Below are 23,006 nucleotides of genomic sequence, written 5' to 3' on the forward strand. Positions count from 1 at the left end.
GTGCCACTATTCCTAAAAAAAAATTGGTGCCACTAATCAAGCTTCACTTTGGCACCAATATTCCTAAAAAAAAAAATTGGCGCCACAAATCAAGCTCTAGAATTTAGTGCCACTAATCATGTTCCAAAATTTGGTGCCAATAATCCTCAACAACTTTTGTGCCACTAATCAAGCTCAAGAATTTGGTACCACTAATCGTGCTCAAAAAATTTAGTGCCACTAATCAATGAAATTTTCCCGTGTTTTACCCTAGGGTGCTACTCCTTGGCATTTGGCTCTTCAGTGTGTTATTCTGCGCCATGCCCCTCTTCGGGGTGGGGCAGTACGCCCTCCAGTACCCTGGCTCCTGGTGCTTCGTCAACATCCACGTCTGCGAGAAAACGCCCCTACACCATCGCATCTATACTAACATCTTCGGCAGCTTCACCGTCATCAGCTTGATAGTGATGGTAGTGTGCAACGTGGTTGTCATAAGTAAGTCCCCCCGAAACTCTCATTGGTTTCATTTGTGAAGGATCAAATGAAAATGCTTTAAAATTAGCATTTAGATTAGATATAAGAGCAAATTCTAAGGAAAAACAAACAAGGAAGGACATGAATTGTTAACAACTAATGCTTTTCAAAGTTAATGTAAATGTGTGAGTAAAAATTGCAATAACCCGCCAAATCTATGTAAGAAAAAGCATATTTATTAGTAATTGTTAATGTCTAAATAGCTTTGCTAAGTTGGAAAATCGATCAAACATGGCAAGACTTTAAAACATCTCATGATAGGATAACTGTGAGGAGAGATAATAACCATCAAGAAAGTTGAGTAGATAAAAGATAATACTGTGAATCACGAAAACACGAGAAACCCTACTGAACAGGAGCTAGTCTTGACAAGCTTATGAAATGAAATCACTTCAGTTTGACCGTCCTCCAGCATGTTAGTTCTTTTTTTGGTAGTGATCTAATAACTTTAGTTTCAACTTTTCTGTTGAGTTTTACCAACCTCCTCTATATGTGTTTTATTTGAGCTATGTCATGCACAGTTGCACATTCTATGGCAAAAAAAAAAATCTAAGGAAAACAGACGAGTTTTCTAATGCATGAATCATCTCTGGACTGTGACTGAGCCAAGGATCATGAACCACCATCCAGTCTTTAACTTTCTTAAAAGCAATTTTAACGTTTACAGCCAATTACTAATAATTTTCAGCTGCTGCTGTACAGACCTATAGATGGACTAATACGATAAGTGTTGTAGGGATACAATAAGAACGAAACAAATGAACATGACGCTAATGCAATGGTCCTAATCTTTATACAGTTGTCTTACTGGAGAAGACGGTTTCTCGCAAAGGCAACTTTTGTGAAGGTAAGGACCACTAGAGCGTCCCTAAAGGGGTCTTCAAAGGGGCTTTTTTTCCCTTCAGGGGCTAGAGGGGTCGTCTTTAGTCTAAAAGGGGCTTCAAAAGGTTATTACATTCTATAGAATTCACCTTTTTGGGGGTATGATTTATGAATTTAGCAAAGACCAAATTTAGAGTCTACAGTTCCTCCCCTGATCCTTCTACGAGAAATTTCGTATAAAACATACCAGGTGACCCTCCTATAGACTACACGGTTGCCCTTTTGAAGACTTAAGACGCCCCCATAAGATTTTATTTTAACCCTACGCTTCTTTCTCAAAGTGTTTGCATGTTTAATGGGCTTTTTTTACGTAGAGTACTAGCTTTTGCTTCAAAATAGCTTGAGTTGTTTTTATGTAGTTTCAGTGTGTGCCAATATATTTTCATGTTTTATCTAGCTTTTGTTAAATCTAAGTGACTGATATTTCAAGTATATTTCTCTTTAACAATTCCGTATTTGCATGGGCTGTGTGATAAATTCTAATCTGAAATAAACATTGGCTTTCCTATAACTCTTAACCTTATTCTCTCTACTAATTTTTACTGAATGAATTAACTAAACCTTTATTGTATCATTGTTCTACAGCACCTGGTATCCAGTAGGATGAATATCTTTATCTTGCACAATAATCAAAAGACGAAATAAAATACGATTTCAATCAGCTCGTAAAATCTCACAGTCAAAATTCCCTTGTAAATACAATGTGGATTCCAACCAAACGTGTGTGGTGTCAGCATGAGGAGTGTGTAGAAGTGTGTATCTATTTATGGCTTTTGAGTGGACATATCTGATTTAATAGTCAATTTGTTTGTGTTGTTTTTTTGTTATTTGCTATTTGTGTATAGCTTCAAATTAGCATTTGATCAGCTTTGATGATTTCAAAGGTGATTATATAAAAACATAACTATTCTTATATACTTATGTACTCTATGAAGATAATATATATATGTATATATATATATATATATATATATATATATATATATGTATATATATATACATAAATATATATATAAATATATATGTATATATATATACATAAATATATATATATATATAAATATATATATATATATATATATATATATATATATATAAATATATATATACATATATATATATATATATATATATATATATAAACATATTTATATATATATATTTACAGTATATATATATATATATATAGATATATATATATATATATATATATATATATATATATATATATAGATATATATATATATATATATATATATATATATATATATATATCTATATATATATATATATATCGTATATACAAATAGATATATAAATTATACTGTAAATATTTGAATCCACCTATAATGCGTTTATATAGTAGTAATTATTCTTACATATACACAACACACAATCAGGCAGAATCAATACGAAATCTACATTCTCGTTCATCCAAATACATCTCCCCCCCCCCCCCCCCCCCCCACACACACACTAAACAGTAATTACGCTCAACAATTTTTCTAATAGTTTCTCACCTTGAAACTTAAAATACACAACTAATACTAAAACAAAGACAGTTCTTGCGTTCATAACTTTCTCCAACAGTTTCTCACCCCGAAAGCCAAACCCAAAATACATAACTAATACTAAAACAAAGACAGTTCTTGCGTTCATAACTTTCTCCAACAGTTTCTCGCCCCGAAAGCCAAACCCAAAATACATAACTAATACTAAAACAAAGACAGTTCTTGCGTTCATAACTTTCTCCAACAGTTTCTCGCCCCGAAAGCCAAACCCAAAATACATAACTAATACTAAAACAAAGACAGTTCTTGCGTTCATAACTTTCTCCAACAGTTTCTCACCCCGAAAGCCAAACCCAAAATACATAACTAATACTAAAACAAAGACAGTTCTTGCGTTCATAACTTTCTCCAACAGTTTCTCGCCCCGAAAGCCGAACCCAAAATACATAACCAAGACTAAAACAAAGACAGTACTTGCGTTCACAACTTTCTCCAACAGTTTCTCACTCTGAAAGCCAAATCCAAAATGCATAACTAATACTAAAACAAAGACAGTTCTTGCGTTCATAACTTTCTCCAACAGTTTCTCACCCCGAAAGCCGAACCCAAAATGCATAACTAAGACTAAAACAAAGACAGTACTTGCGTTCACAACTTTCTCCAACAGTTCTCACTCCGAAAGCCAAATCCAAAATACATAACTAATACTAAAACAAAGGCTACTTGCGTTCACAACTTTCTTTAACAGTTTCTCGCCCCGAAAGCCAAACCCAAAATACATAACTAATACTAAAACAAAGACAGTTCTTGCGTTCATAACTTTCTCCGTTTCTCACCCCGAAAGCCAAACTTAAAATACATAACTAATACTAAAACAAAGACAGTACTTGCGTTCACAACTTTCTCCAACAGTTTCTCGCCCTGAAAGCCAAACCCAAAATACATAACTAATACTAAAACAAAGACAGTTCTTGCGTTCATAACTTTCTCCAACAGTTTCTCGCCCCGAAAGCCAAACCCAAAATACATAACTAATACTAAAACAAAGACAGTTCTTGCGTTCATAACTTTCTCCAACAGTTTCTCACCCCGAAAGCTAACCCCAAAATACATAACTAATACTAAAACAAAGACAGTTCTTGCGTTCATAACTTTCTCCAACAGTTTCTCGCCCCGAAAGCCGAACCCAAAATACATAACCAAGACTAAAACAAAGACAGTACTTGCGTTCACAACTTTCTCCAACAGTTTCTCACTCTGAAAGCCAAATCCAAAATACATAACTAATACTAAAACAAAGACAGTTCTTGCGTTCATAACTTTCTCCAACAGTTTCTCACCCCGAAAGCCGAACCCAAAATGCATAACTAAGACTAAAACAAAGACAATACTTGCGTTCACAACTTTCTCCAACAGTTCTCACTCCGAAAGCCAAATCCAAAATACATAACTAATACTAAAACAAAGGCTACTTGCGTTCACAACTTTCTTTAACAGTTTCTCGCCCCGAAAGCCAAACCCAAAATACATAACTAATACTAAAACAAAGACAGTTCTTGCGTTCATAACTTTCTCCGTTTCTCACCCCGAAAGCCAAACTTAAAATACATAACTAATACTAAAACAAAGACAGTACTTGCGTTCACAACTTTCTCCAACAGTTTCTCGCCCCGAAAGCCAAACCCAAAATACATAACTAATACTAAAACAAAGACAGTTCTTGCGTTCATAACTTTCTCCAACAGTTTCTTACCCCGAAAGCCAAACTTAAAATACATAACTAATACTAAAACAAAGACAGTACTTGCGTTCACAATTTTCTCCAACAGTTTCTCGCCCCGAAAGCCAAACCCAAACCCAAACCCAAAATACATAAATAATACTAAAACAAAGACAGTTCTTGCGTTCATAACTTTCTCCAACAGTTTCTCACTCCAAAAGCCAAGCTCCAAATACATAACTAATACTAAAACAAAGACAGTTCTTGCGTTCATAACTTTCTCCAACAGTTTCTCGCCCCGAAAGCCAAACCCAAAATACATAACTAATACTAAAACAAAGACAGTACTTAGGTTCATAACTTTCTCCAACAGTTTCTCGCCCCGAAAGCCAAACCCAAAATACATAACTAATACTAAAACAAAGACAGTACTTAGGTTCATAACTTTCTCCAACAGTTTCTCGCCCCGAAAGCCAAACCCAAAATACATAACTAATACTAAAACAAAGACAGTTCTTGCGTTCATAACTTTCTCCAACAGTTTCTCGCCCCGAAAGCCAAACTTAAAATACATAAGTAATACTAAAACAAAGACAGTACTTTCGTTCACAACTTTCTTCAACAGTTTCTCGCCCCGAAAGCCAAACCCAAAATACATAACTAATACTAAAACAAAGACAGTATTTGCGTTCACAACTTTCTCCAACAGTTTCTCACCCAGAAAGCTAAACTTAAAACACATAACTAGTACTAAAACAAAAACAGTTCTTGCGTTCACAACTTTCTCCCGCAGTTTCCCACCACGACAACCAAACCCAAAGCACCACTAAAATAAATGACAGTACTTGAGTTCACAACTTTCGCCAACAGTTTCTCACCCCGAAATCCAACCCCAAAAATCGTCAATGACCCAGAATTGCTCGTTATTCCTCAGCAACTCTTCTGTGCCTCCGTCTGTGTCGCCACCGTTGCACGGGAACGAAATTCTCGGGTCCTCAGAGAAACTCGAAGCACCGGGAACTCGAGATGCAAATGGTTTTGCTGCTGTTGGTCATCACGATTGTGTTCCTCATTTCCTGGTCTCCGATTGATGTAAGTATGAACGTTGGTTTTTATATCATATAATTCATTATAATCATTTAAAAGCCTCAGAGTTTCATTGAAGAGGCACAATTCTTTTATTCAACATCAAACGAAAGATATTAGAAAAGAAAAAAAAAAAAAAACTTGCTTAACCACAATGTAAATAAGTTTTACTTAATTGCCTTCCACGAGGGATGGACATTGAATAATTAATTGATATTCTGATCAGACCAATATTAACATTAACAAAAGAAGGAAAGAGCTTACTATCTTATCTATTATCAACAACACGTACTGGCATAAAGCCATCTCAATCTAAAAACATTCCTGTCTGAAGGTAAAGACAAAGCACCTAATCAGTGGAAGACTGATTATCAGGAAGAAAAACAAATGCAGGAATAGATTTTCAAAGTTTGGTTTTACTGCATATTTAAATCTCATGGTATTATTCACTATGCATTGCCGTTTGATTAGTTTTCAACTACAGTATAAGAAATGCATTAACAATATCTGTGTATACTGAAATTCGGCCTTAGCCCCTTTAAATTTTCGAATACGAATAAATTTTGGTCATAATTCGATCTGATCCCATCAATTTTAACGATAATCTGATACAAACATATTCTAATGCACGCACGATTACCTTAAAATGTTTAACGTAACTCCATAGCTTCCCTTTAATAATAAATTATGATAGATTTCCTTATAATTATAAATCGACGCGTGAATTACAATATCGTTATACAGTCCAGTTCCGTACATAAATAATAATAATTTCATTTCCATAAACTCCAAGTTTTAGTGATGCTTTTCGAAATGCTTCCTGTTAATTATCATGTTTAAATTTTAAGCTAAAAAAAAAAATTACATTATCGTAAAACGCAAATATTCCAAACCAGCCATAATGCAAAACTTTAGACTGACATATAATCCACTTAGGCAGCGAACTGGCAACCCTGGTGTTCTAAACGACCTTTCAAATCTTTCAGTATTATGTTTAGATTCAGAAACAGATGTTGTTAACAGTTTGCATTACCAGAAACTAGACCCCATAAAGGAACATTGATTCATCTTTTGTGGAAGAAGATGTGATACTCTTCGTCTGGAGACGAATGTGTTTATTTACCATTCATTTTTTTTTATTTACATATTCATATAAAGGTTTATTTAACATAATTCTGACTTACTTCTATTTTCATATTTTCATTCACATAACCACAGTTAGTATATATATATATATATATATATATATATATATATATATATATATATAAGGATAGAAACTAACGAGAGAGAGAGAGAGAGAGAGAGAGAGAGAGAGAGAGAGAGAGAGAGACAGAGAGAGACAGAGAGAGAGAGAGAGAGAGACAGAGAGAGACAGAGAGAGAGAGAGAGAGAGAGAGAGAGAGAGAGAGAGAGAGAGAGAGAGAGTGAAAACGTCAACCCATCTCTACAACTGTAGCTTATTGATGATTTTGTAATACATGTTATGTTGAATGATAATAAAACATCTCGCGAATCTAACTGAAATCATCTGAAACTACATTACATTATAAAATTTTCAGAACTTTCCTTGAATGCAAATTTTCCTATCACACCACTTTAAAAAATTTTTCTCTACACAGATGAGGAGAGAGAGAGAGAGAGAGAGAGAGAGAGAGAGAGAGAGAGAGAGAGAGAGAGAGAGAGAGAGAGTAAAAAATCTTTGTAAAACATCTTGCGAATCTAAAATTATCTGAAATTTCATCATATTACAAATTTTTCATAACTTCCCTTGAATGCAAATTTTCCTTCCACACCACTTCTAACTTTTTTCTCTCCACAGATGAGGCTCTTCCTGAACCAGATTTGGCCTCACAAGACCAAAAAGGATCACATGAAAGACCTCATTGCCGTTCGTCTGACATCCATCAATCAGATTATCGACCCTTGGGCTTACATCATCTGCAGGAAGGTACGAGGTGTTCCACTTGATTCGTTTAAATTTGAATTGATAAACATTACATAAAACATTCACTTTGCTCTTAATCAGCTGATATTCGAGTTGCTTCTTTTTCTATATTATTATTATTATTATTATTATTATTAGCTAAGCTACAATCTTAGTTGGAGAAGCTGCATGCTATAAGCTCAAGGGCTCCAACATGGAAAATAGCCCAGTGAGGAAATGAAATAAGGAAACGAATTACAAAAGAAGCATTCTTGCTTAATATTTTATTCAGATGCATTTGGTTAATCAAAATTCACTTATTTAAAAGAATAAATGGCATTTAAATGGCCTTTATTTATATTTATATATAATTATATATACATATATACATATATATATATATGTATATATATGCATATATATCTATCTATCTATCTATATATATATATATATATATATATATATATATTTATATATATATGAACATATAGTTTACTTTTCCATAATCTTAAAATATTAAAATTCCCGTCGAAGGTGTTCACCACGCGTGTATGGCGATGGCTCAGGAAGCCCCTGTTAGGACGGTCCTGGCTGCTCCGGCGGGAGAGTTCCAGTCTGGCTAATCTGGGCTCCAGGAGGAAAATCTCCAGAACGCTGACTCCCGGAGAAAAGAAGATTGAATACAAGTCGCCCTTTCACGGTGAGTAATTCCAATCAATGGCATTTTTTCGTCTTTTTTGGTTTTCTGTTTTCTGACGAGTTTTATGAATGTGCCATTGGCGTATCGATCTGTTTTATTTTCTTGATGGGTTTTCAATCTATTTTTATAATAACAATTTATAGTAGTTTTATATATTTCAGTAATATTGATTTTTTAGGATTTCCAGGCACCAGCATTTTTTTTTATTTTTTTTTTTTGTCTTCTTTTTTCCTTCTTTTTTCTAACGTGATTTATTGATGTTCTTTTTTTTTCTTTTTTTCGCACATGAGTCTACAACGTATATTCATTAAACAACAATTTTCAATCGCTTTCTTGCATCTTATATCTTTCAACTTTCACCAGACTATCAGTCATCCACCATTGCCCCAGGCGCTCATCTCCTTATAAATTCTCTTTTTTTATCAATATCTTGGACAATCTCTTAACCGCAATAATTGGTTTTAAAAGTAAATGCAACATGGAAGTGCCCTTTTAGGAGAAAAAAGCAATTATCTTAGGTAACTATAATTTCATTGGCATCTTTGGAAAGTAACCTTCACACCGGTGCCTTCTGACTTACTGTGACTTAAACCACTGTCAACTGATTTTGAGTTTTATTATAAATTCATACGCACAGATATCATACACTTATACAAATCCGATATTGCATAACGGCATGATTAATATATAAAATCAAATATTTGTGGTCACCCATCCACTTACTAACTAGAATCAAATTGACTAGAACCACAATAACTAGAACCAGTATTTGGTGGTCACCCATCCAATTACTGACTAGAATCAAAATGACTAGAACGACATAATTAGAGCTAGTATTTGGTGGTCAACCATCCAGTTACTGACTAGAATTAAATTGACTAGAACCACTCTAACTAGATCTAGTATTTGGTGGTCAACCATCCAGTTACTGACTAGAATTAAATTGACTAGAACCACTCTAACTAGAGCTAGTATTTGGTGGTCACCCATCTAATTACTGACTAGAATCAAATTGACTAGAACCACACTAACTAGAACCAGTATTTGGTGGTCACCCATCCAATTACTGACTAGAATCAAATGGACTTGAGCCACACTGACTAGAACCAGTATTTGGTGGTCACCCATCCAATTACTGAATAGAATCACACTGATTAGAACCACACTGACTAGAACCAGTATTTGGTGGTCACCAATTCAATTACTGACTAGACCCAATATTGTATAACTTATCTAGAAGTGAAGGCCTCTATTCAATTCTCCTTTGACCGTCAGGCGAAGACATAAGAGAGATCAGCGGAGGCGTTGTCATCGTGGACGAGATCAACAACAGGCGCCGCCCTCCCTCCCCGATCCAGCCCGTGGCTTCCCAAGTGCGGGAACTGGAGGTCAAAGACATCGTCGAGATCTTCCGAGACTCCGGCACGGGGTCGAATAACACACCCTCCACCTTCTGCAGTGACTCTGGCAACGGCAATAACAATAACACCAATAGCAATCAACTATACCAAGGTACTGACATTCTTCATTTATTTTCAGTCATGTGATGAGCGTGTGTTTGTGTGTGTGTATATATGAACAAAAATCACATGGAAGCGTGATGCACAGATGCAAAAGAACCATTGGGAACATGAAATATATGTTTCCCGTTGCTTCATCAGAGAATTGTATGTGTGTATGTGTATATATATATATACATATATATATATATATTTATATATATAAATATATATACATACACTGCATATATGTATATATATATTTTGTATATATACATTGTATAGATAGATAAATAGATAGTGTTTTCAACATATAGTTAGAAAGGAGTTTAACTGCTGGAAATATATGGTTTCCGAAGAAAAATTGTAAAGGCATCACATGCTCCAATGCCTTGGCTAAAGTGAAATTGCAAACTAGGAATAGATTATCGCCTAGACGTTTTGCCAAAACGTTTAAAGAAATTTAGATATGGGAATTGGGCAATAATCAACAGGGCTAGAGCTACTACAAACACTTTTACCTAAGGGATTAATATTAACATTTTTCTAACTAGCGCAATAAGAACCTCTTCTCGCTAAATTGATAAAGATAGCAGACAACTTACAATCTAAGAAATCAGCTGTCTATAAATAAAATAAAGAAAATGTAACATTTGGGCCTACACCTATATAACATCCAGGTCCAGTAAAAGTGATTTAGTTTCAAAGGACCTAAAAGTTTTAAAACTTAAGTGTAGTTAAACTTAAAAGAAAAAAAAAATATATTATATTGCAACATCTCCAAGTACTATATAACATCCAGGTCCAGTAAAAGTGTATTAGTTTCACAGGACCTATAAGATATAAAACTGAAGTGTAGCTAAATTTAAATACATATATATATATATATATATATATATATATATATATATATATATATATATATATATACATATATATATATATATATATATATATATATTTCAAAATGTTGCATCTATGTTGTAACATCCCCAAGTACTATTAAGCCAAATTGATAACTTTAATAACATGTTAGCAATAGATCACGCAGGTTTACAGTAGTGCTAAAGCCTCGCTTAACCCAATCTTCTCCTGGTACAGACGCCATGGACGTCACAAGGCTCGGGGTCGTTCCCATACCAGTCTTCATGAGTCAGCAGTACCGCGTAGGACCGCCTTCCGAGAAGCACAACCGAAGAGTCCGCAGGATATGTTCCTCAGCATCCGCTCGCTCAGCTTCCAACAGACATAAAGATTCTTCAAACAATCAAAATGGTTGGTAAAATCTTCTTTTTTTGTTTTAGACTTGAATGAAAGATTATGTACCAATCAGGTAGTTGAATCGGTGGATCTTCAAAAGTTCAAATTTGCAGTGAAGGTTTTTATGTTGAACAGTCTGACAATTCTCTTTTTTAGTTTGTATATGAAATATCTATTTTGATGGTTTTGCGGTTCTTAAAATATGTTATTTTAATTATTATTACTCCTTAGAACTTCAAAAGTTCAAATTTGCAGCGAATGTTATTATGTTGAACTGGCTGACATGAAGTCTTTTTATAGATAACATATGAAAGATCTATTTCAATGTTGATACTGCTCTTAAAATGTTATTTAAATCACTTTATACTTCTCTTGTAGTTTATAGATTCGTAATTATGAAACTATTGGAATTGTGGATTTATATCATCATCAGCCCTAAAATTCTTCGTTCATGTTAAATAGCTTAGGAAATTATTGCAAACACTGAAATAAAAAAAAGACATTCATATCGACGAAAATAAACTCACTTCAATAGCTCTCGGGTCTCTTTGCTGCTTATTACCACTCGAAAATATCCACATAAGGTTTAATGCAAGTTTCAATTGGCACATACTTATTTTCGTTTCCCATAGCTATCTATTGCCAATATCTTTCAGCAGGCAAGGGGCAGTAAGTCCATCTAATCCTTTCTTTTCTTAAGCCATTTCTCTCCCTTATCTAAGCTTTTTAACGTATCATAAGCTTATCAGTTACGACATTTTCTTATGGGGGATAAGAGACCGACTCAAGTTGCAAAGAAAATCACATACTCGACTCTGAAGTGGTATTATCTATTACTTACCAGATCTTGAGTGGCATCAGATGGTTGAGATTCGCTTCACTTTTACTGGTAGTGCGGAGAGCTTTGACTACATCTGGAGTATATGCTTACATAAGAATCATTTTGCTCTCTCTCTCTCTCTCTCTCTCTCTCTCTCTCTCTCTCTCTCTCTCTCTCTCTCTCTCTCTCTCTCTCTCACACACACACACACACACACAAGCGCATGTGAGTAATTCATATATATACATACATATATATATATATATATATATATATATATATATATATATATATATATATATATATATTATATATATACATATATATATGTGTGTGTGTGCACATTAATAATATATATATACATATACTGTATATATATTTTATATACAAATACATATACATAAATATATTTATATATATATATATAAATATGTATAATATATATACTGTACATATACTTATATATATATATATATATATACATACATATATACATACATACATACATACATACAGTGTATAAATCTTATTGAGTGCTTTGATCTGGTGGTGCTCATAATAGTTAGATACCAAACTATCGGCTAAAACCTCTAAAAAAGGGGCCTTAGAATTCGCATGGCGAATAATATACATATACATTGCGTGCAGAATATTTCAAATCAGAAATAAATGATCTTAAATTGGAATTAATATCGATTCAAAGATTTAAATCCAAATTAGTTTTTACCTAAGGACAAAAAATTTAATTGCATGCACGTTAGTGAAGAAGCTTTATTGCTGATAATAATCCAAAACAAATATTTGACAGTACTCGATCCTCTGTTCCCCTAGAAAAATAAATTTGGATTTTATAAGTTATGAAAAAGGGCATATATCATCCTTGGGTATTTAAGAATTATACTTTTCAATATTCTTACTTATATTTCCTCAATTATTATTAATATTGGTATTATTATTAAGTAAAATGCCTTGTGGCAAAGGGCTAAAATACAATTAACTTGCAAATGAAGTCACAAAACATACAATGATCATATAACAAATGGAATAAGTTATTAAGTATGACTTATGATGCCACACTATCCTTTCTTGAATATACCGTTCTGATAGAACAGAAGCAAAGATGTAAGAACCAACGGGAACATTACTTAATACAAAATGAATAGTTAGCTGAGAAATTATGACTAATAAAACACGTATTAACCTTGGAAATTAAGAGATTAAACGTTTATCAAGTAATACGCGTACTACTTCCAAATTAAATCCGCCATTCCTTTTGAATTTCCCCATTGTTACTTCTGTCGTTATTAAAGATTACGTGCTCGGAAAATGAGAAGATATATCTGAGAAATGGGGCTATGTATCAGACGTTTTGTGAGCCAGTGGTGGGGATATGGACGTCATTGCAAGAGGGATAATATTACTGATCCTTATTATTATTGTTATTATTATTACTTGCTAAGCTACAACCCTAGTTGGAAAAGCAGGGTGCTATAAGCCCAAGGGATCCAACAGGGAAAATAGCCCAGTGAGGAAAAGAAATAAGAAAATAAATAAACTACAAGAAAAATAATGATCAATTAAATAAAACAGTAATAAAACAAATTCATATATAAACTATAACAACTTCAAAAAACAAGAGGAAAATAAATGAGATAGAATAGTGTGCCCGAGTGTACCCTTAAGCAAGAGAACTCTAATCCAAGACAGTGGAAGACCATGGTACACAGGCTATGGGACTACCAAAGACTAGAGAACAATGGTTTCGTTTTGGGGTGTCCTTCTCCTAGAAGAGCTGCTTATCTAAGCTAAAGATTAAATGCTCGGAAAATTAGAAAATATATTTGAGAAATGGGGCTATATATCAGACGTTTTGTGACCCAGTGGTGGGGATAGGGACGTCATTACAAGAGGGATAACATTACTAATCCTTACACATATATTTGCTGAGCTCATCACGAATGCTTTATTTGATTCTAAATATTTTTGGGAGACAAGTTTATTTTTTTCTCCTCAAGTGTACGCATTTCGGAGAAAATTCTATTGATCAACTTCTCCCTGGGGATTTGAACCTGTATTTCATATTATTATTATTATTATTACTATCCAAGCTACAACCCTAGTTGGAAAAGCAAGATGCTATAAGCCCAGGGGCCCCAATAGGGAAAAATAGCTCAGTGAGGAATGTAAATAAGGAAATAAATAAATGAAGAGAACAAATTAACAATAAATCATTCTAAAAAAGGCAACAACGTCAAAACAGATATGTCATATATAAACTATTAACAACGTCAAAAACAAATATGTCCTATATAAAGTATAAAAAGACATATGTCCGCCTGGTCAACAAAAAAGCATTTGCTCCAACTTTGAACTTGTGAAGTTCTACTGATTCAACTACCCGATTAGGAAGATCATTCCACAACTTGGTAACAGCTGGAATAAAACTTCTAGAGTACTGCAGATTGAACACAAAATTTGGTACTAGATATGTTATTTGTACTATGAATTAAATCAAATCCATATAAGTGTTTTCAACATATATTCTTTTGCTCAAAGGTAATGGGTTGATGTATTCATTTTAAGTAGGCAATGGTTTCAAAACCTCTCCCTGGTGAAATATTCATTATAATTAGGCAATATTGCCTAGAAATATTAATTAAGACAAACCTCTTTTGGATTTGAACTATTGAATTTTGACTGACTAGTTTAAAAATTACATTATCTAAGACGCAATAGTAAGCAATGTTGTGGAACCGGGTAGGCTACTACACATATAAAATCACAGCAGGCTACTGCACCCATATCTATGGTTGTAACCCACCCAACCTAACCAGCAGTGATTAGACTTATTCAATTCTCCACCTAAAGACAATAAAGTCAAGTATGAATAAAAAACAATCTCCCCATGAGATAAAATATTCCAAGTATACGCAGTTGCCCTATGTGAATCTTATCCTTTTACTCCATCTGTAGCTATGTGATTATGGTGTTGACCTGGTAGATCATGAAGAAATTGCTCTCATCTTCTTAATGACTGCCTGTAATCTTTTATCATTTCAATGTCGTCTATTTCTTTCCCACCGTTATCCATGCATTACAGGGTCGGTTGCCTGATGTGCCCTCTCCAATACCCTCTATCAAAGTCATCCTCTTCCACCAAACCTCTTCTCTAAATATCATCACCATCTAAATATTATCACCATCTAATTCTCACCAGCTAATTCTTTACCTACCTCTCGATTTTCTCCCCCTAACAGGTTCCTCCGAAACCCTCCTCGCTCCCTCGCCACCATCCATCATTATAAAGTTCCGACATCATCTCTGTAAGCTTTACTACGCCTGCCATTCGTCTTAGTATTTTCCAATCTTTCAAGCATTAATATTCCCATAATCCAACTCAGCATTCTCATCTTTCTTCTCTCAAGCTTTGATTTATTATTTCAATGTTCTATTTGATAACTTTTCACCAATTTTACATTACTGTTCCAACAGGTGACGCCCAGAACGGCCTCTCCCCTGAAGAAATCAGCGGAAGGAGACACTCCTGGTGCTGTCCCCAGGACGCACTAACGGCAAAACATTACCGAACTCAGAGCACGCAGACATTCAAAGGTGACAACTCCTTCCTAGCCGGCCCATCACCCAACGACTTCCTGGGAAGTCGTTGTGCCTTACGACCCGAGATCATTCTGACAGGGGACAACAGCAGCAGTCACAAGCTCAGTCCAAACAGTTTCTACACCCCGACAGACCATTTCAACTGGAGTCACCGCTGCGACTTCGACAGTAGCGACCAGTTCACTTCTCAGTTCCAGAGTGATTCGCTTCCAGACCCAGACGACGACCCTGTGTTTGTGGTTGCTTCCAGTTCGGCCAAGTTGAGGGGAATGGGAAGTGAACCAGAAAAAGAAAAGACCACGATATTTAACTTTAACATCCACACGAGCACACCTATCCACAGGACGCAAGACAGTTAAGGCCATTGTCGGTGGCCCGTTGGCCTGCAAAACTATTTTACAGGTGGATATTTCTAATGAAATAGCAAGAAAAAAGTTTTAGGAAAGCTTGCTTTCATGTTAGATTAAAAGTGATAAGATTTTTTCGGCAAGTGTCCATTTGTAACCAATGAAGGGGGTCGGCATTTTGTGAACGAAGCTAATAGTATATCCACAACAACATTTTCTTAACAAGTGGCCGTTTCCTAACTAGATACAAGACTCGTTTAGGAGAGCTATGGATCTTGAAAACAAAAAGCTCATTTGTAGTGACTGACTGGAAGAGTGGCTTCTCCTTTAATTGCAGCTTTGAAAAGTGTCGTATAGTCTTGAATTTGAATACGTTAACGTGAAATTTATGGTGCTTTCTTTATTTTTCTCCATTTGAAACTGGAATATCCTTGATGGATATGCATATACTATTTCAGTGTAGCTGTATTGTGATAATCATTGTATAATCTACTGTTAGATTAGTACTGACAATCATGTCTTGTGACTATTCACTCATAGCTATTCCAAGAATATTTTCATTATCAAATATTATATCTTTGAAAAATATTTAAAGAAGGCAGTTTATATATATATATATATATATATATATATATATATATATATATATATATATATAATATATATATATATATATATATATATATATATATATTGATGCAAATGTAATTATTGTACATAAAAATTCATATCAGAATATATAAATTTCTACATGCGTGTCCGTACACACTAATGTAATGCTGCTAATGTTATCATATCCACATACACAATTGTGTCGAAGAATTATTCTCCAGTAATTCAAAGCCAATATTCAATATTCTTATACGTACAAATTAATATCATAATAAAAGAAAAAAATGACTGTGCAAGTGATACATACCAGGCGAAAAACACATCCATATCAAGCCTGCTTGTAAAATCGTTTTCAAGTGTGATCACTTAACGAAAACTGACTTCTATAGACATCGAAATCTTCTACCATCCTCTCCATCTCCTCAGAAAAAAATTCTCTTCTGCCACTTTGGCAGATTCAGTTTCAGATGGTATTCCCAGTCACGTCACTGATGACGTCATTTACTCTTCCATTGTCTTCGTTTAGAGTTCCTCTTGCTTGAGGGTACACTCGATCACACTATTCTGTTTGTTTCCTTATTCTCTTTCCTTACTGGGCTGTTTTCCCTGTTGGAGCTCTTGGACTTCTAGCATCCTCCTTTTCCAATGGGGTTGTAATTAAGCAAGTAATAACAATAATAATACTAATACTCGACCTGTTTCTCTTTACTGTTTTGCTCTGAAGAAATCTAGTTTTTTTCACATTTTTTCCTCGTTTTCTTTCGAGCCTGGGCTAGATAAGGGCATTGTGCTGCCTGCCAGACTGGTTTACGTGTCTAAAAACTATATTTTTGCATGGAGATAAGGGGGAAGTCATTCACGGTAAGTGCTATCGTCTCATATCAGATCATAGTCTTATCAGAAAATAGGTTTAGTCAATGTTAGAAGTTTTTTGTAAGACCTGGAGTAATTAACCGATGCACAGTCCTATATATGTATATAGCTATATAAATATATAAATGATGAAATACCTATATCTATGTATACACATTTATAAATTTGCGTATATAAGTACATGAATGTAAAAGCGTGTTTTATATGTATCATATTACTCTATCTAGTCATTGTAATTTGTATGAAAATTCAGAGTCGAACACATATACTCAAGAATGACTCTACGTGTTGTGCCATTTCCATATTTGTATTGATGTTTTATATATTCTGAGCCATGTCTTCACGTGTGTCCGTCCGTCAGAATGGTGCACTATAGGATAATGTTCCCAGGCAGTTTTTCCTTAACTCCAGGTGAGTTGTAAGAACGCATCGCTGAAGAACATTACACGCAATAGCCGATATGTTTTTTATATTTCTGGAAAACTGGACACAGAAGCTACTTTAATTTTGTTATTAATACTGGCTATTTTGGTATTACGTTCACCAGCGAGACGATAAATGACACGGAAGAAAATTGAGTGACATTGTCACAGGTATTTTTTTTTTTCCTTAAGTGAGGTTTTTACTTCAAAAATTCTCGCTAATAATCAGATTTTCTAGTTTATCTTACGTTCATTGCGTAATCCAATCGTACATTACTCCTTATTAAAGAATTTATCACAATTGTGATCCATTTCTTGGTGTATATATATAGTACAAACAAAAATTAATTTTAAGATTATATTAATATCAATGAAGAAAATATGTTTAGCATCTTATTCAGCCATTAGCATAATTTGTTTCATAATTTCTCAAAGCAAAGAACGTTTTCTGTTGGGAGCAGTATTTTTTATTATTTCCCTGCATTCTGAATTGGTTTCTAACAGTTAAATCTATATCTATTGTCATTCCAGACTTGTTTGATTGGTCAAGGAAAATCAATGATATTTTTCCCAACAAATTTTTATTCAGTAAAGCTATAATCTAAGGTCTTACCATTGAAATGTCTCTTACGGTTCTATCACTGCCATTTTTTTTTTATTGCAAAGAGATATGGTGATAATATTGGGTTTTGTTTTATGTTTCTTCGAGTTTCTGTGATTTTTCTAAATGTGGTATCACATTAGCTGGCTTCGGGAAATCTTTGAATATATAGCCCCCAAACTTTTTTAAGCGTCAATATTGACAATATAGATGATGAAATGAACATTAATAAATCTGAGTTATTTGAATTTTTCCATTAGTATTAGCTTTTAAAATGCAAAGCCTGGCATCACATCTTATGAAATTTCGGGAAACTTTTACGTGTTACGAATGTTAAGTAGTAATCTGTCAAAGCTTCAGCTAAATAGCACAGCATAATCAACAAAGGAAGACTTATGTACCTCGAAATATACATAATGAAAAGATTTCTACACCAATCAGTCTTCATACATTTAAATATCAATTGAAATCACTTTAGGTAAGATTATCTATAGCCATGCTAAACTATCAAGTGGAAAGGCAAAGATATTGTGAATATTATGGAAAGAAATAACATCAGGTTGTACAATGGCTAAAAATCTTGAAAAAATTCAGTCAAAATTTTTTAGTTGATGTTGTAATGTTTCAAATTTATCAAAGTGCTTTCGTCTGAGTCAGTGGGCTGTTTGTCGTTGTTGTTGAATATATAAGTTGAAATATTTTGTTTAATATTTTTTATGGATAGTTTTTATGCCAGTCATGGAAAACTTTTAATGTTATATTCTTTGTATTTAGTCTACTTACTTTTTTATCTGTAAATACCTGTACATAGATCATTGCTTTGATAATATGTCACAGCATATTTATTACAACTGTATGTACATTTATGTACACTATATCGTTGTATGTCTGGAGATACAAATATATTCCAATGAGTGTCAAAATTACGTTGTTTCAGATCCTTCACTTCAAATTTATGCTAGAAATTAATGATTTATGATTAATAAACTAGAAAATTTATAATCTATCAAACTAACGACTAGTTCTTGAATTAGTTAAAGTACAGTTGGACACAGGAATTCCTAACATACCTTGCTCTGAGGAGGTACACCATGCCACACCATTACTCTCCGGCGAATAACCAAACAAATAGCTTAAGGAGAGATGGCTGAGGTGATAGGCAAGGCTGCACACAGGAACTCGTCACGCAGTAAGAGTGTGACAGGGTACAATTCTTAAGAATGATGGTGTACCATGAATTCATACGTCCAACTGTACATACATTATGGGAAGCCAGAGAATCTACATAAAATACTACCACATTACCTGTGAATATATATCTTTTTAATACACATTTCTCCTGACTATAAAAACACAAACAAAGATACATATGCTCATAAAAGGAAAAGCTTTGGTCAGTCGAGTGCAAAAGAAAAATGGCTCGGCACTCAAAGAATTGAATATCGATTCCTCGAGAGGGGGAAAGGGTTCAAATAGCACCAAAGTGGATGATTAGCAAGACGTTTTGGAGCGTTCATGTGTCTTATGAGAGCTATTGAAGGTTACCGGAACACAGATAATTTGCACAAAAAAAGTTATTCTCCAAAGAAAAAGCTTAAGTCGAAGACAATCGTGAGAGAGGGGAGGGGAGACCTCTACAGGGAGAAGATTTGAGAGATTGAAACAGAAAAAGGAGAAGAAAGTCTTACTAAAATAAAATAAAAAGTATATAAAAAATGATTTATTTTTAGCAAGAAACAGAAAAAGGAGAAGAAAGTCTAATTAAAATAAAATAAAAAGTATATAAAAAATGATTTACTTTTAGCAAGAAACAGAAAAAAGAAGAAAGTTCTACTATAATAAAATTGAAAGTATATAAAAATTAGTCACTTTTAGTTAAATGACGAGAAGGAAACTGCCACGAACAGCCTACAGCATAATGTTTGTAAATGAACTGAATTAAGAAGATATATAAAAGTAATAATTTAGAACGACGGTGGCTGAGATCTGGCCTACGAAATATAATGGAACCAAGGTTTCATCCATCATAAAAATTTATTTACTTTTAGTTAAACGACGAGAAGGAAATTGTCTCGAATAACCTATAGTAAACTGATTATAAAGGAACTGAATAAAGAAGATATAAAAAAGTATCTTTATTTTAACACACTGTTAAAAATACGTAATTTTAATCTGATATTCTCCGTAAAAAAAATACTGTTCTCAGCCGTATTTCAGTAAAAAACGGGCGACCGTAATTTTACCCTACTATATTATTATCTTTTACGGGTTGGTGACCGTAATATCACTTCTTAACGTCAATATATCCGTTTTGAAAACGGTAAATGTCTGGCAACATTTATTCCAGGATTCTTACCGTTCTTTTACGGCAAATTTTTGAGTAAATATATATATATATATATATATATATATATACATGTATATATATATACACACACACATATATATATATATATATATATATATATATATATATATATATATATATATATATATATATATAATGTATATATATATATATATATATATATATATATATATATACAAACACATTCATATATCTATCTATATATATATATATATATATATATATATATATATATATATATATATATATATATATATATATATATATATAATATTAGGTCACCCTCATTCTCCCAGTCCCTCTGGTTGGGGGAGAAGGGGACGGGATAGTCACACACTAATGAGAGGGTTCGTGTGTGTGCATATCTATCTAAATATTTAGCAGTCTTTTTTGACGGGTCACGTACTCTAGTATAGTATAAACAGTAGTAAGCTAAGAACATTCCATTACTAAATTACATTTTTTTCAAAACATTTGATATTTCAGTCGTTATCAGTTATGACCAAGAAGTCTCTAGAGTTGTTTTTTAAAATTAGATAAAATATTTTTTTCAATAAATACTTGAGGATGTATTGAAACAATGTCTTTATACTCCAATATTCAAAATGAAATATGGATTGAACTTTCTACTAAAAGTATTTTCCTCATTTTTATTTGTATTTTTCACACGATTTTTTACTTTCCTCTTTTACCTTTCAAGGAGATTGTCTTGAGCCTTGTCTACTCACTTAAAATATGACTACTTCATCAATACATAACATACGCTAAAAAAAACTATATCTTATATCTATAAAGTGAATTTAAGAGAAATTTTTAATTCTAGATATGAAAATTTTTCGATAATTCTACTTAGAATTTATTTCATAAGTAACACGATTTGACAGTTCGTTTCAAGAATGTACCCAAACTTGCTTTCAAGGGGATCACCGTCTTATTACAAGTCACCTTTGCTTCTTTCTCCTGTGGATGTCAACTACCTCTACAACTTCTCCCTTTAAATAAAAAAAACAAGTCAAGAGCCATCCATCTAACCGAGTTCTAAAACTTAATTTTGGATTCCTTTGAATCTATTGCAAGCATGCCCTCGTTGCACTTTCATTCCAATATTAGCAGAAATTTAGTTTTAAAGACGTATCTGTTACTTTAATTTCAAGAACGCCTTTTTCTACGGGGCTTTCTATTCTTTGCACAACGTTCTCTTTCCTGGCAACGTAATTCAAGACAAGAGTTCAGATTACAAAACAGAATTTTGAGAGATTAATGACTGAAGGCTTTTACAATCCAATAGATTTTTTTATTCAATCTGTAAACATCAAATGATACTGGTTTTGTCATGTTACACTAATTATCATACCTTGATAATTAACATAAAACTCACTCCTCTAAAAAAAAAAAAAAAAAATTTAAATATTACTAATAGGTTGAAGTATTCTATATCAAATAACTGTAAGAAAAGTACAAACGAAAAGTATTCCTCCATGATCACTGAATTCTTTGCGCAAAAGTATAGTTATTTTCAAATCGTTTTAATGGGCAAGTAAAAAATTACCTTCCGTTGCAAAACTCTCCTTCATGAGTCATGCGTATATATACATTGGCGAGGCCTTTCTTCTCTCATACGTTATTCGAGGATTGGAGGATGACTCAGTTTTCTCTCAAGTGCTTCGTTCTACCATGAAAAGTTATGATTAACATTTTGAAGTCACGACTCTTCACATTTAAGTTTACTATCATCATCATTATTGCATGCCAAGTAACAATCATTTTAGGAAAGGGAAAATGGGGAAAAAGTTCAATACGGAAAAGAGAAATTGAACAGAAAAAAATGGAGAGTTGAGATGGGGCTTGGGCGCTCATCATATATGGTCAGTCTCTAGGGCATTGTCATGCTAGCTAGGGCATTGTCATTGTCCCTTGCCTCTGCCATTAATGGGCGACCTTTAAACCATTAACTGTTACGAGTGATGTAATTCTAAATGTAGTTATTAAATATTTTCATTAACTCTAAATACATTCACCTAAATTACGCTGTTTCCCTTATTCATTTTGATAAAATATTTAATATAAAGATTACAAAATAAACAAATGTGTGTATATGGAAATATTCTTATATCCAGATGAATGAGATCGATCAAATATAAGCTCTGGTGTTAAATCAAGAAAAGGAAATTCACAATACTAAGAAAAGCAACAGAACAAATCACACAAATCTATAAATGAGTTGACAATCAAACAACATCGAAGATT

At 33.4% G+C, this 23,006-nt stretch overlaps 1 protein-coding gene across 3 annotated transcripts in view; it reads left to right on the forward strand.

The window, feature by feature from the left end:
• LOC137646120 (prostaglandin E2 receptor EP4 subtype-like) overlaps positions 1 to 16,481 on the forward strand; it is a 143,226-nt gene extending 126,745 nt beyond the window's left edge. For 2 of the 3 annotated variants that reach the window (XM_068379322.1, XM_068379323.1), the window contains 8 exons: positions 254 to 474; positions 1,313 to 1,360; positions 5,561 to 5,718; positions 7,535 to 7,663; positions 8,174 to 8,339; positions 9,615 to 9,851; positions 10,940 to 11,113; positions 15,411 to 16,481. In XM_068379322.1, coding sequence (XP_068235423.1) covers positions 254 to 474; positions 1,313 to 1,360; positions 5,561 to 5,718; positions 7,535 to 7,663; positions 8,174 to 8,339; positions 9,615 to 9,851; positions 10,940 to 11,113; positions 15,411 to 15,895 — 1,618 coding nt within the window. In that variant the 3' untranslated portion in view covers positions 15,896 to 16,481. The remainder of the gene's footprint in view (positions 1 to 253; positions 475 to 1,312; positions 1,361 to 5,560; positions 5,719 to 7,534; positions 7,664 to 8,173; positions 8,340 to 9,614; positions 9,852 to 10,939; positions 11,114 to 15,410) is intronic. The other variant, XM_068379324.1, reaches the window with a different exon arrangement.
• The last annotated feature ends 6,525 nt before the right edge of the window (positions 16,482 to 23,006 follow it).

This window comes from Palaemon carinicauda, chromosome 8 (genome assembly GCF_036898095.1).
Source record: "Palaemon carinicauda isolate YSFRI2023 chromosome 8, ASM3689809v2, whole genome shotgun sequence".
NCBI lineage: Eukaryota > Metazoa > Arthropoda > Malacostraca > Decapoda > Palaemonidae > Palaemon > Palaemon carinicauda.